The sequence below is a fragment of the Rhodofomes roseus genome (genome assembly GCF_022264815.1).
Source record: "Rhodofomes roseus strain CIRM-BRFM 1785 chromosome Unknown C8Q71scaffold_8, whole genome shotgun sequence".
In the NCBI taxonomy this organism is placed as follows: Eukaryota; Fungi; Basidiomycota; class Agaricomycetes; order Polyporales; family Fomitopsidaceae; genus Rhodofomes; species Rhodofomes roseus.
In genome coordinates, this window is record NW_025952964.1 from 798,978 (window position 1) to 811,991 (window position 13,014).

A 13,014-nucleotide genomic window follows, 5' to 3' on the forward strand; every position below is an offset into this window, starting at 1 on the left:
AGCCTCGTTTTGCCGCTCCACCAGCGAATGCAGGGGACGATGTGGGTTAGCCGGGCCAATCCTCGCCCGCGGTATGCACTTCAGCACGCTTTGCGGCCGTTGCCAGCCTGTCATTCGGCGATTGGCTCCATCCATTGTACGACTGCCAGACGTGTCTTCTCTTGTAAGCTAGCGCAATTCGGGGGGGACGCTCAGTCACCTCACTACATCGTCTGTGTCCAGCCTCAGCCGTAGCCTCGACGTGTCGGGCTTTGAAGTGCGATATGAACATTGCTTACGGCACCTGCAGTTCCAAGAGGCTAGCATCGAAGCACAGTATGTAGGCGACATCGCTGCCCGAGCATCGGTATGAAAATAAATGATGTGTCTACTCGCAACACTGGCCCGGTATCTCCGCAACGTTCCAACACACTTCTCATACACCTCTGAATATGGGTATACAGTTTATCTTGCGTGCCGAAACATCACTTATACCACATCACACCTGAACCAGATTCCAGAAGGTGCTCACGGCAAGCAGCTGAGCGGCAGACCCTGGAGCTTCGCAAGCACCTCTGCCTGCAAGTCACTCCCCACATCCGTCTTTGTGCTTGCACTCAACAGCGATACGCTGACATAGCACCCGTCCTTGTTCACCACGCTGACCTCGTCCGGCAGACGCGTGCTCCCGCACGTCTCGACGTCCGTCGCAAACGGGTTCCAGAGGTTCCGCGCGAGCACCCACTTGTAGTCGGACACGTCCGCGCAGCCGTCGATCGCGGGGTAGTTCACGTTCACGATCGTGTCGTTCGGGAGGATCGACGTCGGCTGGAGGTCCGGCGATGCCGCGAGGAGCGTCTGCACGAAGTGCGTGGTGAGGGAGGAGTAGAGGCGCGCGGCGAGCGTGGAGGTCGCGTTGGGGTCCGAGCTCAGAGTGGTGTAGGAGACTTCAGATCCGGAGGTGCCGGAGAAGGCCCCAGCGGGAACGCCGAGCTTGGCTGCAGCAGAAGCTGCTCCGCTGGTCAAAGAACAAGGATGAGCACAGTCAAAGAACATCGAACACGATCGAATTGCGTACATTGTTCCAGAGAACTGAGTGATGATGTTGAGGTTAGCTGAAAGCACAGGAGGTCAGATATGACGGACGGCCGTGCCAGGAATACGACTCACTCCCGATGTTAGGTCCGCTTACCACGAAATCTGGCGCGGATCCACCGAAGAACTTCGGTGCGAGCTCCTCGACGCCATATTGGGCTGCATCAACACTACGACAATGTTCAGAAGACTGACGCGCATCAACCCATATGTGACGTACGGATGTCCATTGACATAGTTGAGTTGCGCTAAGCAGCTGGTCAGAAACATCGCCTGGCTAAGCATGCCGTGCTGTACTTACGATCACTCGCGTTGTATCCCTCTGCTGGCGATCCTATGGGACAAGTATTGAACTCGCATGGCTCAGTCATCGGCGTAGGCGTCTGCGATGATGAGCCCTTCCCTGACTGGTTGAGTGCCGGGCACGAGAGGACCACCTGCGAATACAACTTCATCAGAATATTTCGAATAGACGAGGATGCTAACGCACATTGTAGCCCGCATCCGTCAAGGACGCATACTGCGCCCGAATCTGCGCCGTAGCCCATCCATCATCGTCGGCAATAAGCAGGTTTTGCGCGCGAGCGAAGGCGGAGAGCGTCAGCCCGAGGAAGACTAGATTCCTGAAAGACATGCCCAGATCCTAGGATATAACGAACGACTGTGAAAAGAACGACTGAGAGGTGGCAAGCAAGCCCAGGCTCCCGATCTATACTTCAAGGAAAGACGATTCCTAGGACCAAGACACAGGGAAGGTCACCGAGCCTTTGGGACTGTAACGAGGGTCTGTGCGCTGAGTACGGGAGGAGGGCATGTTGCCCTGCGTCGAGTTCATATACGGGTTCGCTGGGCATCGCGAGCATGTGAGCCGGAGAAAATCAGAATGTGTTGCATATGGTTGAGAAGACCTGAGAGGCAGTGCCGGCGGTATGTGGCTGCGAGGAATCCGAGGATAACAGATCGAAGGGGCGATCGCATGCACCGGAAGCAGGATTCATTTCGTCAACAGTCCGGTCTCAGTACATTGTCGACCATCTGCATCAATGCACAATCAGTACAAGTCAACCATTCAAGCATTCATGGACGGGGACTAAGAATAGAACCCGAGCTTGCGGCTCCGGGGCAGCAGGGGTACGCATTGAAGTTGAAGGAGTCCGAGTCGATCATTGTCTGCGCATGCATCAACCAGGAGTTCTGACATGTGGTCATCAAACGGAGGAACAAATCCACATCGCGCCGTGACCGCAGGCGAGTATACTTAACCGAACACGAGTTCCATCGCCATACTAGCCTCCACTCAAGAAGGGACACTTCACGAGATCGCGAATAAGTCAACGGGCAGATACTGGGAACGCAGACGATACATGGGATACTCGGCAAGATGCTCTGTGGGGCCAGAGCAGGAATAAGGCCTAGGTTGTGGGCTTTGCCGGTCTCGTTGTATCCACGAACAACTATGGAGAACTGTCGAAAGCAGAAGCATGAGCTGTATAGATGAGCACCGCAACAACAAAGATCACGCAGTTAGACTGAGCACATTCACACTCCGTGTCAACTCGCCCTCTGCAGGTTGAACGCCCAACCCTCCTTCAAGCCGCGGTAACGAGACTTTCTCAGGTTCGCGTACCAACCGCGACACCTCCACCCCGTAGTCTTCCTCATCCGAGTACTCTTCCTCGTAGTCTCCTTGGTCGTCCTCAGGCGGAAGTTCCTCATCCGGGAAGAACATCTCGCCTAGCCCGAGGTCCGCGCACCGCGTCATCTTGAGCAGCATGCCGAGCCCGCGATCGTTCTGCACGGCAGACGTCCCGGGGCCGTCTAGGAGGTCCCACGTCTCTGCGTCGAGCTCTTCTGCCATGCGGCCCCAGGCAGAGCGGATCGCGCCGGGGTAGTTGAACGCTGCGAGGACGAAGCACATGGGAGAGCCTGTATAGACGAGAGCGTCGGTGAGGGTGCGTTTCGTGGACGAAAGAGATGGGACGTACAGAGACCACTCAGCTCTTGCTCGCGGAGAAGGTTGGGCGCGATCGGTTCGTTGGGCTTGGGTATTGAGTCTTCGTCAAGCATATGTTCTGGCAGGGCGTCACCCAAGCGATACAGTCGTTGGCATGCAGGGCAGACCCTCGCGCCGATTCGGCTCTTGTTGTACCATAGGATCTGAGGCGAAGTAAACGGGTTGAGCTGTGCTGTCTACCCTTCAGGAGGATAACGCGTACCATCGCAGTTTCTTCAGGCAGCACAGAGAATAGCATCTCCAGCATCTCCTCTTGTGCGAACTCCGCACAGAGAGGGTCATCGAGGGTGGGCGGCGCGGCAAAGCTGGAAGCGAGGAACGCGGGTACGTTCCGGACGCGAGGGCCGTTTCCCGGATCGTAGATGAAGGGCTCATTGACAAGTGATGGATGAATGTTTTCGTGCTCTTCATGTGCGATAGGTATTGGAGGTTGGCCGTAAGGAGCCGGCGCGGTATGTGGACTGTCATTGGGGTATGCTTCGATAGGGTAGTAGGGAGGGTCGCATTGCGGAGCACCTGCAACTTCTGACTGATCGTACGGGTACGCAACATCCGCCACAGTTTGCGCGTTGTCTGGAGGATATACCGCGTCATGGTCGTCCGCATACGCGACCTGCGCAGGAGGCCCAGAGGGCGCGTCTTGCTCGTCGTCAAGCGGTCTGCCGCCCAGCGAGCGCCTGGCCTTCTTGGCCTCCTGCTTGGCCTTCTTCTTCATGTTTCGTGGGCCCGGCATAGTGGTATCGTTATGAGTGGATGGAATGGGACATGGAGTTGAACATGGGAGAGCATGTGTAGTGCGCCCGGAGAGCTGTCAGCGCCCTGATCCGGACGCGTCGTCACGGTCGCGACACGTCACGCGTCTGTCACAGCGTGATGCTCGGCCATGGGCGGGCACACACACCCGCCACAGTGCCAACTCCTGGCATGCTCTATCATAGGGACCAACACATGCCCACTGCGTCGATCCAGATCATTGGCGTAAGTAACTCCATACGGTGAAGGTACCTCCGTCCAGATCCACTGCTAAATAAGTACCTACTAAGGCCTGATACATACACATACCCGCGTCACGGCCCTACCACAGTCGGCAGCGAATAGTACCAGACCGTTCCATAATACACATTTACCGCTACGAATATACTACAGCAACGCTCTGCGCACCCCGATCCATCCGCAGTCAAGCATACAATAAGTTACCAGACGCCCCCACCTCCTGTATCGTCGTGTCCGAGTCGCTCCCGCCCGAGTCCACGCTCACTGCGCGTACGGTCACGGGGCTCCTCGGCCTGTCCAGGTCGCCCTTCCCCTTCTCATCCACGGCCCCGAGCGACTCCTCGGAGTGGGGGCGCGGCGAGCGGGGCGCCTCGACCTCGTGCGCGAGCCCGCGCTGCTGCGCCTGCTCGTCCGCTGCGCGCCGCGTCTGCTTGCCCTGGAGGAGCAAGATAATCGCCGCAGCTGCGAGCACAAACACGCCCTGGAAGATGATCGCGCCATGCATGTTGTTCGGCGGGTCCGCGTCGGGGCCCGCGCGCAGCGCGCCCTCCGCTGCAGGCGCGTCAGCGCGGTGTCCACAAGGGACCTTGGAGGCAACAAGGGAACGCACCGAGCACGAAGATGATGCTGAGGAGGTTCGCGGACGCCCACAGGATCGCGGAGCTCCCGTCCGGGTTGTGCGTGATCTCGACCGCAAGCTCGACCGCGACGGGGAGCATCGTCAGGCTCGTCGCGCCGATGATCGCCATCAGCGCGAACAGCCCGCCCGTGTCGCCCGCGCGCACTACCGCCGTACGTCACATCAGTGCGGCCCACACACGCGAGCATAGCGGACACGCACCAGCCCAGATCGACGCGAGCCACGCCCCGCCCAGGACCGGACAGAGCACCTTGATCGTGAGCGCGAGGTGGTGCGTGAATACGCGGTCGAAGAGCGGCGCGGCCACCGCGGTCACGACGATGCCCACAAGCAAGAGCGTCGCGCCCATCAAGCCGGAGAGGTCGTCCGAGTATCCGTACGGCTCCAGGTCTTGCGCGCTCAATATCGAGAAGGCGCTGATTCTACATGACCCAACCCCATGCGCAACGCACTCGTCAGTACGCCAGTCTTACTGGGGGGAGCAAAACACTTACGCAGCGACTAGCACACCAAATACAAACGCCATGAGCACGAAGTCAACCCTCTGCCTCACGCTCATGTACGTCGGCTTGCTAGCCGGCTCACGTCCGACCATCGCGCGTACAAGACTCATGAAAGACGGGTTGCGCTGCGCCGCGGCGCGCGTGGGCGGGGTCGGCGGTGTGTCAGAGACGAGCAGGACGAAAGGCGTAGAGGCGCTATAAATAATTGCGAAAATAAGGAGCTACGTGCGCATCCGTCAGTTGGGGCCCCGGTATGAGAGGGGGGAGGGGACGTACGCCGGCTTTCGGGGAGCCTACCAGCGGAGAGATGAGCTGGCCTATGGCTACGCCGATCGGGTTCGCTGGGCCGCGCGTCAGCCGTCAGCCGTGCCTTATCACTGGACGCGTGGAGTGAACGGGACATACCGATCGACATGAGCATCGTCGCGGTCGTGCGCTGGCGCAGGTCGAACCACTTCTCCGAGTACCCGGGTATGAGCACCTGGAAGATCGGCTGGACGACGCCGGAGAGGATCTGCAATCCGTGCGGACAGATGCGCCGTTAGCCGTCGGTGTTGTGTTGATCGCGGAAACGCGACACACCTGGCCGATCAGTATCAATGCGTAACTCCCGCCCGACGAGAGGCCGTCTGCCGTGCCTGCGTACCGGATCCATGCCGACATGAGGAGGAGGAGCGCACCGATGTAGCACTATCCATTATATCTCGTCAGCCTCAATTCCAGGGTCCTGAGCGGCAAGGCGCGGGCGACAAGGAGGATACACGGCAGAGGGAACCACTCGCATGTGAGCGGCTCCAACACTTGACAGGTCGAGAAGGCCTTGACGCTGCTCTTGTCTACCCACAGCCTACCCTCGCACTCGAGAAATCGCACTCACAGTCCGCCGCAAACCAAGCTTCGAATACAACCACGGCACGACCGCCGCGCAGGGGAGATACGTGAAGTTGACGCAGTTGCCGAGCCAGTTGACCTCATCGAGGGTGTACCCAAACTCATTCACGGCTACCAGGGCAGGGAAGAGGGTCGAGGGAGGAAAGAGCCACCGTCAGCTCGCCGCGATCGTGTCGGAGTACGGGGAGAGGGTACGCACTGTCATCCGCTATGGGCCCGAACCACACCAACGACATCCCCGCGACTATGTTCAGAATAAACTGTGGTCCCAGCCCCATTCGTGAGTACGACTAATCCCAGCTACACCCCCACAGCGCCGGAACGGGAGTGTAAGAACGATTGACAGAACCACTCACGATAGCAAGAACCCCCACCCATCGCCTCTTGTACATCCTATACACAACCTCCTCCTCCTCCTCCTCTTCCTTTCCATCGCTATTACACCGCACCTCCAACGCGGACGCCGAACCTAGAGGAGTCGCGAACGAGTCCTTGTCAGCGATCGAAGCCGAGCGAGAGGCGGACATGTGGAAGTAGGGCAAGCTCGGTAAAGACAGCTGCGAGTACGAAGAAAGACGGGCCGTCGCCGTGGACGCCCTCGGGGGCGGTGAAGCGGGAAGGAGTGGTTTGCCCGACGGCGGCGGGCTCCGATGGGAGACGCCCCGAGAAATAAGTGGAGGAACAGAAGGCGAAGGAGGGGAGATGGCAATGGACGGAGTGGAGGGAGTCTCCGTCCGCTGGACGAAGCGATAGTATACGCCTGCGAGGACGTCGGGCGACACGGGGAGTGTCATCGCTGCTGGGGTCGCCTATTTGAATGGAAAACAAGGAGGCCCTGAGTATGGCCGCACCGCGCTCCGGACGCGCTTGTGCGTGTGCGATTGGCAAGGTAAGATGCGATGGGCCGCAGAAGAGACAGGAACGGTGATGCCGACGCAAGCGCGGACACAGGAAATGACAGGAATGAACAGCTCGGGGAAGGAACCAGAATGAAGAAGGGAGCTGATGTGGGGAAGAGGAAAGACAAACGAACCGCGCGGCGGTAAGGGAGGAGCACACTAAGTAGTAGGTAGCACTGGAGAGGCCCTCTTCACGTCCTCGGGTCCGGAGGGTTGTCTCGCGCGCAAGCGGAAACACGATCAGCTCCGTTCACACAGATCAGATCCAAAGACAGGCGAACAGATCTCTCCTCTCCTGGGACAAACGCTGTGCGTCGCGTGTCCTGCATCCGCCCGTCACAGTGGCTCGGCACCCAACGAACGCAACGCCATGATTTGAACGTAATATCGCACTAAGTAGCAGAGACTTGGTACGCGCGAGCCTCATCTGCAGGCTCGAAACGCGTTTCGCGGGTGTATACCGGGAACACCGAGAGTCTCGGGACGCTCCATGGGTATTGTAGCCCCCGCGGGCCTGGAAGGATACCGAGGGTCATGAAGATGGCATCATTGCATGCCGACCACTTTCATCGAGTGGAGGTGCGGCCGAGCGATGGCCGTCCAGGGCGTGCTTATACACAGCTGCAGTGCAGAAACCAAGTGTAGCGCTCGCATAGCACCTGCGATAGGCTCCCGCCATCCGCGTCAGTCATGAATCCCAGAAGCAGGATGGCTTCGTACGAGCAAATCCAATCCCAACGCGGCTATCGCCATCGTGGGCATTGTTTGAAAAGTTGAGAGCAAGGCAGAGGAAGGAACTGAAACCGGGTAGAGTTAGAGGCGGGCTCACCGGTGGCAGGACTCTTCTGCAGCGGGAAGGCGAGGCGCAGACCCCAGCGGACCATTTGAAGCGCGCGAATGTGCCCTAAAACTAGTAATATAACAAGCCCAGATCGTCGCCGGGGCGATCGCGAGAAGCGGGGGGCAGAACCGAGCGGGCTGGGGGCGAGGTGGTGGTACAGAGGGCGGGGTGTTTGCAAGGAAGGTACCTCGCGGAGGCATAACTTATCAGAGGACAAGGAGGGAGGAGCAGTGATCCTGGGGGAGTTATGTCATGAGGCTGCCGTGGCTGGTGAGTCGCGTGCACGTCAGCCTCATCGCCCAATCCCAGCCCCCGATCCTGATCGGGTCGCCAAGAGCTTCCGGTGCCGTCCCCGGTCCCCGCCCCGCCCTCCCGCCCACCTCCTCACCGCCGCCAGCTCTCCCCAGGCTTGCTCGCTGTGTCGCCCCGACGTCGCGCCGCGCCCTCCCCGCGCCGGCTGTCTTTCCACAGGCGCCCGTCAACGGCCGTGATCCCTAGACCGCGGCCTGTGGTCCACATCTCCAGTGGTCAGTGCCAGGTTGGCAGCTCTCCCTCGTCTCGCCTCTTGCCGTTATGAATTTCAATCTGGAAACGATGGGTCTCGCTATGCACCGCTCACCTCCACCTCCAGGCGGCCGCGTCCGCTCAGGCTATGATAACATAAGATGCAGGACGCCCCGCTCACTCGCGTTTCAATGCCCGCGCGCCCGGACGCAGAGCCTGTTCTCTCCCGGAGCCGAGGGAGCCTCCTCCTCGTTTACATCCTCCTCCGTTCGACTTCTGGCATCTGCCGACTGCCGCAGGCCGGCCCCGAAGAAACGTCCCTCGATCGCCTACAAATGGTGCGTTATTCTTACCTGCTCTCGCTGACGCTCCCACAGGCGGCCCCATCTCGGGAAAACACCGTGTTCAATGCCGCTGAGCTTCGCGATACGACGGTCGTCCGAAGAGGCGTAGGGGAACTTCCTGGAAGGGCGTGTACACGGTGTTGGAACGGGACGCGTCGCGTTCAGAGGCCGACTTCGTGGACTCTGCTATGATGCTCAAGAGGCAAGTGATTCTCGTTAGCTCCTCTGCTGAAGGTCGTCTGCCTGGGAGCCCTCACCATTGCATACTGCCCAGTGGCCCCCTCTGCGTACAAATCCGATATCTTTCAACTTTCACCCTACCTGATCCCGCTGGTATATCATACTCGCCCCCGTTGTCGTAGGTCGTCCTGGAAGCCGCTGAATGCATCAAACGAACGAGATTCACATGCCCACCTCAAACAACGCCTGTACGTCAGATCCCAACAACTTCGTTTCCCATTCGTCCTGCTCTGCCGTTCCAATGGTTTCAGCCACGCTAGCAAGCTATGGCCAATCCCACGACGCTGATAAGCTCGAGCCTTCCTGAAGCACGGCACCACGCGCCCGCCGATCATGCGTGCGGCCTACCTTCATTCTCAATTCCCAACCTCATTACGGGGCGTCTCGCCCAATCCTCTGCGCGCCGCTCACTTCCCTTCAGCGCATCGTCCGGGCCCTGATGGAGCGCCCCTCGCGAGATAAGTCATCTGGCCTTACCGCTTTCAGTCTCCTCCGCCTGTGCGCCTTGCAATCTTACCCCTCGCGCGCAATCCCACCTTTCCCATAGAATCTCCCAGCGATCGCGCTACCCTCCTTCCAATCGTGCTCCCCCTTGGCGTACCCGATAAGCCCGCCCTTCTCTCGTCTTCCCTTCTTCGGGCTGGGCGGGGTTTCCGTTTGGTTGAGGGAGCAGCTCAGGCTGTCTTGCGGCGGATGGACTACGCGATGGGACGTGTGCGCGAATGCAATTTCGGCTTCGGCTTCAGGAATCATGGCCACTCTGGCGCAGGCGCCACCTGCGCCCGCGTCCAAAGACGATCCGTCCGTACGCGTGTTCCCCTCCGTTTGGCGTGCCTCTGTCATCGCACTCGGATGCACTCTGCGCTCGGAGTGCGTCCGGGTGACATCTGACTGGAAAGCTTGTACGATGGACCGGCGTCCGTCAGCGCCATGTCTAGCCAGCGTTCTTGTTTCCTGGACGGGAGCGTAAGTCTCTTGGACGGCAGTGTGTTTGACGGCTCGCCAGCAGGGACGCCGGTGCGGTGCCGGGTGGACGTTCGTCGACATTCACTCACCGGCATACCTTGCCCACCTCGTTCTCCTGTCCTCCCCTGTGGGATAGCCTGGTGTGAACGACGTGGGGCTAGTCCTGCCGCCGGGACGTACGAGAACGTCGGACGGCTCACCTACCGCGGCTCGTACGATGTGGCGTCCGAAAACCAATCGTGCTGTTGTGCCCTCCTGATCGCCTTGGAACATGTTACCTGACGGTACGATCAAGACGAGCGTGGAGGACCTACCAACCACAGGGGCACACGGACCACGGAAGCCGACAGCTCGCGGCCCTCTTATGCCTGTCAGGAGCAGCAGTACCACTGCCACCCCGGGCTACCCGCCGACGTATGCGTAGGTACTGCGCGCGGCTAACTGTATGCGCACGCAGCACTGGGCGACGTCGCAGCACGGTATTCGGAGGGACAGCCCGCGTTGGAGAACAACATAGAGTAAAGGAGCATGGTCCCCGAAGATCCGTGTTTTGTATAGTGAGTAGGCAAGTGCTGCCTCGGGAACCGTTCCATGGTGTCTGTGTTATTCTCTATGTTTGCGGGTGGTGGTTGTAGCAGCAGACGTTCCCTCGTGATGGCGCTGTTGCCCTTCTAGTCGTACCACATTGCCCTCGCCGGTGGACAAATGAGGGGGAGTTTATGCGATCGTATATATGTAGGCTAGGAAGGAATCAGGCGGGTAGAATCTGAACTCGAAGATTTACTATCGTCTGGCCCGCTCGACCGTGCTCAAAGTGCACGCACGACCGGCTCATCGCTGCCGCGTGCGGAATCTTGAGGCTCAAGAAAGGAGGTAGGTAAAGCAGGGAGAAGTCGGTGGAGCACGAGCGATCGTCTGACAGATCGGGAAGGAAAGATACTATATAGGGCAAGATTGGGGATTGGGATTCTGTTCGAGTACGTACTTAATTATGTCGTCCGTCCGTTGGCTACCCTGGAGACTAGTAGAGTCAACTTGATATACAATGGCTATGCGACGACTAGGCGCGGGCCGGGAATGAACTCGACGGTGCCGTTCATATGTACTCGCTCGTCAGCCACCATCCGGTTCGTCGCGCGCAGGCACCCAGCGTCGATCATAGTATCACAAAAGTTCAGATGATTCTGTAGGCTCAGTGGACTTACGTTCAATACTTATTGTGGAACAGAAGATCAGAAGAAAGGAGTCTCATAGCACATACAATGATAAGTTATTACAGTTCTTGCTTGGTTCTTGCCATCGTGCGCCCTACCCTCTTAATCCATACAGCTCAATGGCAGCCCCCGTAAACTCTCGACAACCGCCGCCTGCGTCGCCCGCCCCACATCCGTCTTCGTCTCTGCGCTGATCACCGCCACGCTCGCAAAACACCCATCCTCACTCCTCACCACCTCCGCCTCATGGGGCAGCCTCGCGCTCCCCTCGCACACCTGCACGTCCGTCGCGAATGGGTTCCACAGGTTACGTGCGAGCACCCAGCGGTAGCTTGCAGGGTCGGGGCAGCGCTCTGAAGAGGGGTAGTTCACGTTCAGGATGACGCCGGGCGGGAGGAACGGCGAGGCGGTACTGTTGAAGAGGGTAGAGAGGAAGCGCACAGTGAGCGCAGCGTACGTGTGCGCGGCGAGCGTGGAAGGCGCGTCGGGTGAGGTGCTGAGCGTGGTGTAGGAGACTTGTGACCCGGACGCGCCGGAGAAGGCGATGGCGGGAATACCGAGCTTGGAGGCTTCGGCAGCGGCACCGCTGTAAGGGGTAGATGAGCTCGAGGTACGCGAATGTGCATCGGAGTGGACGTACACAGTTCCTGAAAATTGCGTAGAGATGCCGACGTTGACTATATGCGCACAGTCAGAGGGGTGATGTGGGATGGGTGATTGGGGTGGTGCTCACGTCCGATGTTCGGCCCACTGACTAGGAAATCCGGACCAGACCCGTCGAAGAGCTGCCTCGAAAGCGTTTGGATTCCGTACCTTGCCGCGTCGGCCCTTCATGGTTCTGTCCTCAGCGTGTCCATCCAGTTTGCCTGTGGGATCACGACTCACGGGTAGCCATTCACATAGTTCAACCGCGCTGGGTAGCCACATCAGTCTCGACACCCCTGGGGCTGCTCTGTAACTCACGGTTGCTCGCGTTGAAGCCCTCTGCGGGCGACCCTACCGGGCACGTATCAAATTCACATGGCTCGTCGAGGGTGGTCGGCGTCTTCGACCGCGAGCCCTTGCCCGACTGGTTCACTGCCGGTGCGGACAGAATGACCTGCACATCCTGCGTGTCAACTGCGTCCTATTCCATGCGAAGATATACCCAGCGTACCTCGTACCCCGCATCCACCAACGCGTCAAACTGCGCGCGTATCTGCGCGGTCGCCCACCCGTCGTCGTTGCTGAGGACAAGGTTCCGAGGCCCACTCGCTGCTGCGAGAAAAGACACCGCGAGCGCAGCCTGCGCTATCAATGGATGGTACATGGTCGAGCTCAAGATGAAGAAGAACGTCCAGTCTCTGTGCAGTAAGCGGTTACGAGGGGAAAGCTGATGCGGAGCGACGTAGTCCGGTTCGCAATAGGTTCGCAACGTCCTGTCCAATAGGACCGAGGTGGAAAGCGTACAGGAGTTTTCTGTCGGATAGACTATTCATGACCGCGAGAACGGAGCGGCACCGTGCGCTTCGATGAGCGAGCGGTAAGACGGCCAGCACCCAGAGGCAGCGCGACAAATCGGGATGGAGAGGCCGCGAAGCCGCGTGAACCTCACAGCTTGTCAGGTGTGTGAATGGTAATGAAGAGGGTCAAGAACTCGATGTCGAATTGCATACATAGGACGAAAACAATGCACAGTAGGGCAAGTTGAAGCAGTAGGGTGCAGTCAATCGTGACATTAAAGGTTGTCCGGCGCCCTGGGCCGAGGAGGAGAGGCTGCATACTTGCCAGTGTTTACCCTTGTTTACCAGGCGCGACACCCGACAGCGCTCACTATTTACCACGCATGACCATTCGACACTGACAGCATCCGGCGGCCTCCTCTACGCTAGACTTGACATCCTACTCTACT

The 13,014-nt window shown here is 59.1% G+C and overlaps 4 protein-coding genes across 4 annotated transcripts; all 4 read right to left on the bottom strand.

Annotated features, from left to right (window-relative positions):
• Positions 1-99: 99 nt before the first annotated feature.
• C8Q71DRAFT_754540 (sure-like protein) lies at positions 100-2,195 on the bottom strand. The gene is made up of 7 exons (XM_047923495.1): positions 1,565-2,195; positions 1,376-1,511; positions 1,295-1,322; positions 1,150-1,244; positions 1,058-1,094; positions 223-997; positions 100-163 (listed from the first exon to the last, which is right to left on the bottom strand). Exons 1-6 carry the CDS (start codon positions 1,706-1,708, stop codon positions 508-510), a joined length of 930 nt encoding a protein of 309 aa, XP_047779836.1. The 5' UTR covers positions 1,709-2,195; the 3' UTR covers positions 100-163; positions 223-507.
• A 97-nt stretch (positions 2,196-2,292) lies between these two features.
• Positions 2,293-3,884, bottom strand: C8Q71DRAFT_808328 (uncharacterized protein). The gene is made up of 3 exons (XM_047926021.1): positions 3,291-3,884; positions 3,060-3,231; positions 2,293-3,000 (listed from the first exon to the last, which is right to left on the bottom strand). Exons 1-3 carry the CDS (start codon positions 3,819-3,821, stop codon positions 2,591-2,593), a joined length of 1,113 nt encoding a protein of 370 aa, XP_047779837.1. The 5' UTR covers positions 3,822-3,884; the 3' UTR covers positions 2,293-2,590.
• A 177-nt stretch (positions 3,885-4,061) lies between these two features.
• On the bottom strand, positions 4,062-8,190 carry C8Q71DRAFT_754546 (major facilitator superfamily domain-containing protein). Its single transcript, XM_047923496.1, has 11 exons — positions 7,844-8,190; positions 6,472-6,584; positions 6,315-6,375; positions 6,102-6,226; positions 5,807-5,914; positions 5,630-5,738; positions 5,501-5,565; positions 5,216-5,445; positions 4,923-5,143; positions 4,692-4,865; positions 4,062-4,633 (listed from the first exon to the last, which is right to left on the bottom strand). Exons 1-11 carry the CDS (start codon positions 7,896-7,898, stop codon positions 4,266-4,268), a joined length of 1,629 nt encoding a protein of 542 aa, XP_047779838.1. The 5' UTR covers positions 7,899-8,190; the 3' UTR covers positions 4,062-4,265.
• Positions 8,191-11,225: 3,035 nt separating this feature from the next.
• On the bottom strand, positions 11,226-12,432 carry C8Q71DRAFT_706607 (sure-like protein; the record flags this gene model as incomplete). Its single annotated transcript, XM_047920514.1, has 6 exons — positions 11,226-11,709; positions 11,764-11,800; positions 11,857-11,951; positions 12,009-12,036; positions 12,087-12,222; positions 12,280-12,432. The coding sequence occupies 6 exons, from the start codon at positions 12,430-12,432 to the stop codon at positions 11,226-11,228; spliced, it is 933 nt and encodes a 310-aa protein (XP_047779839.1).
• Positions 12,433-13,014: the final 582 nt, after the last annotated feature.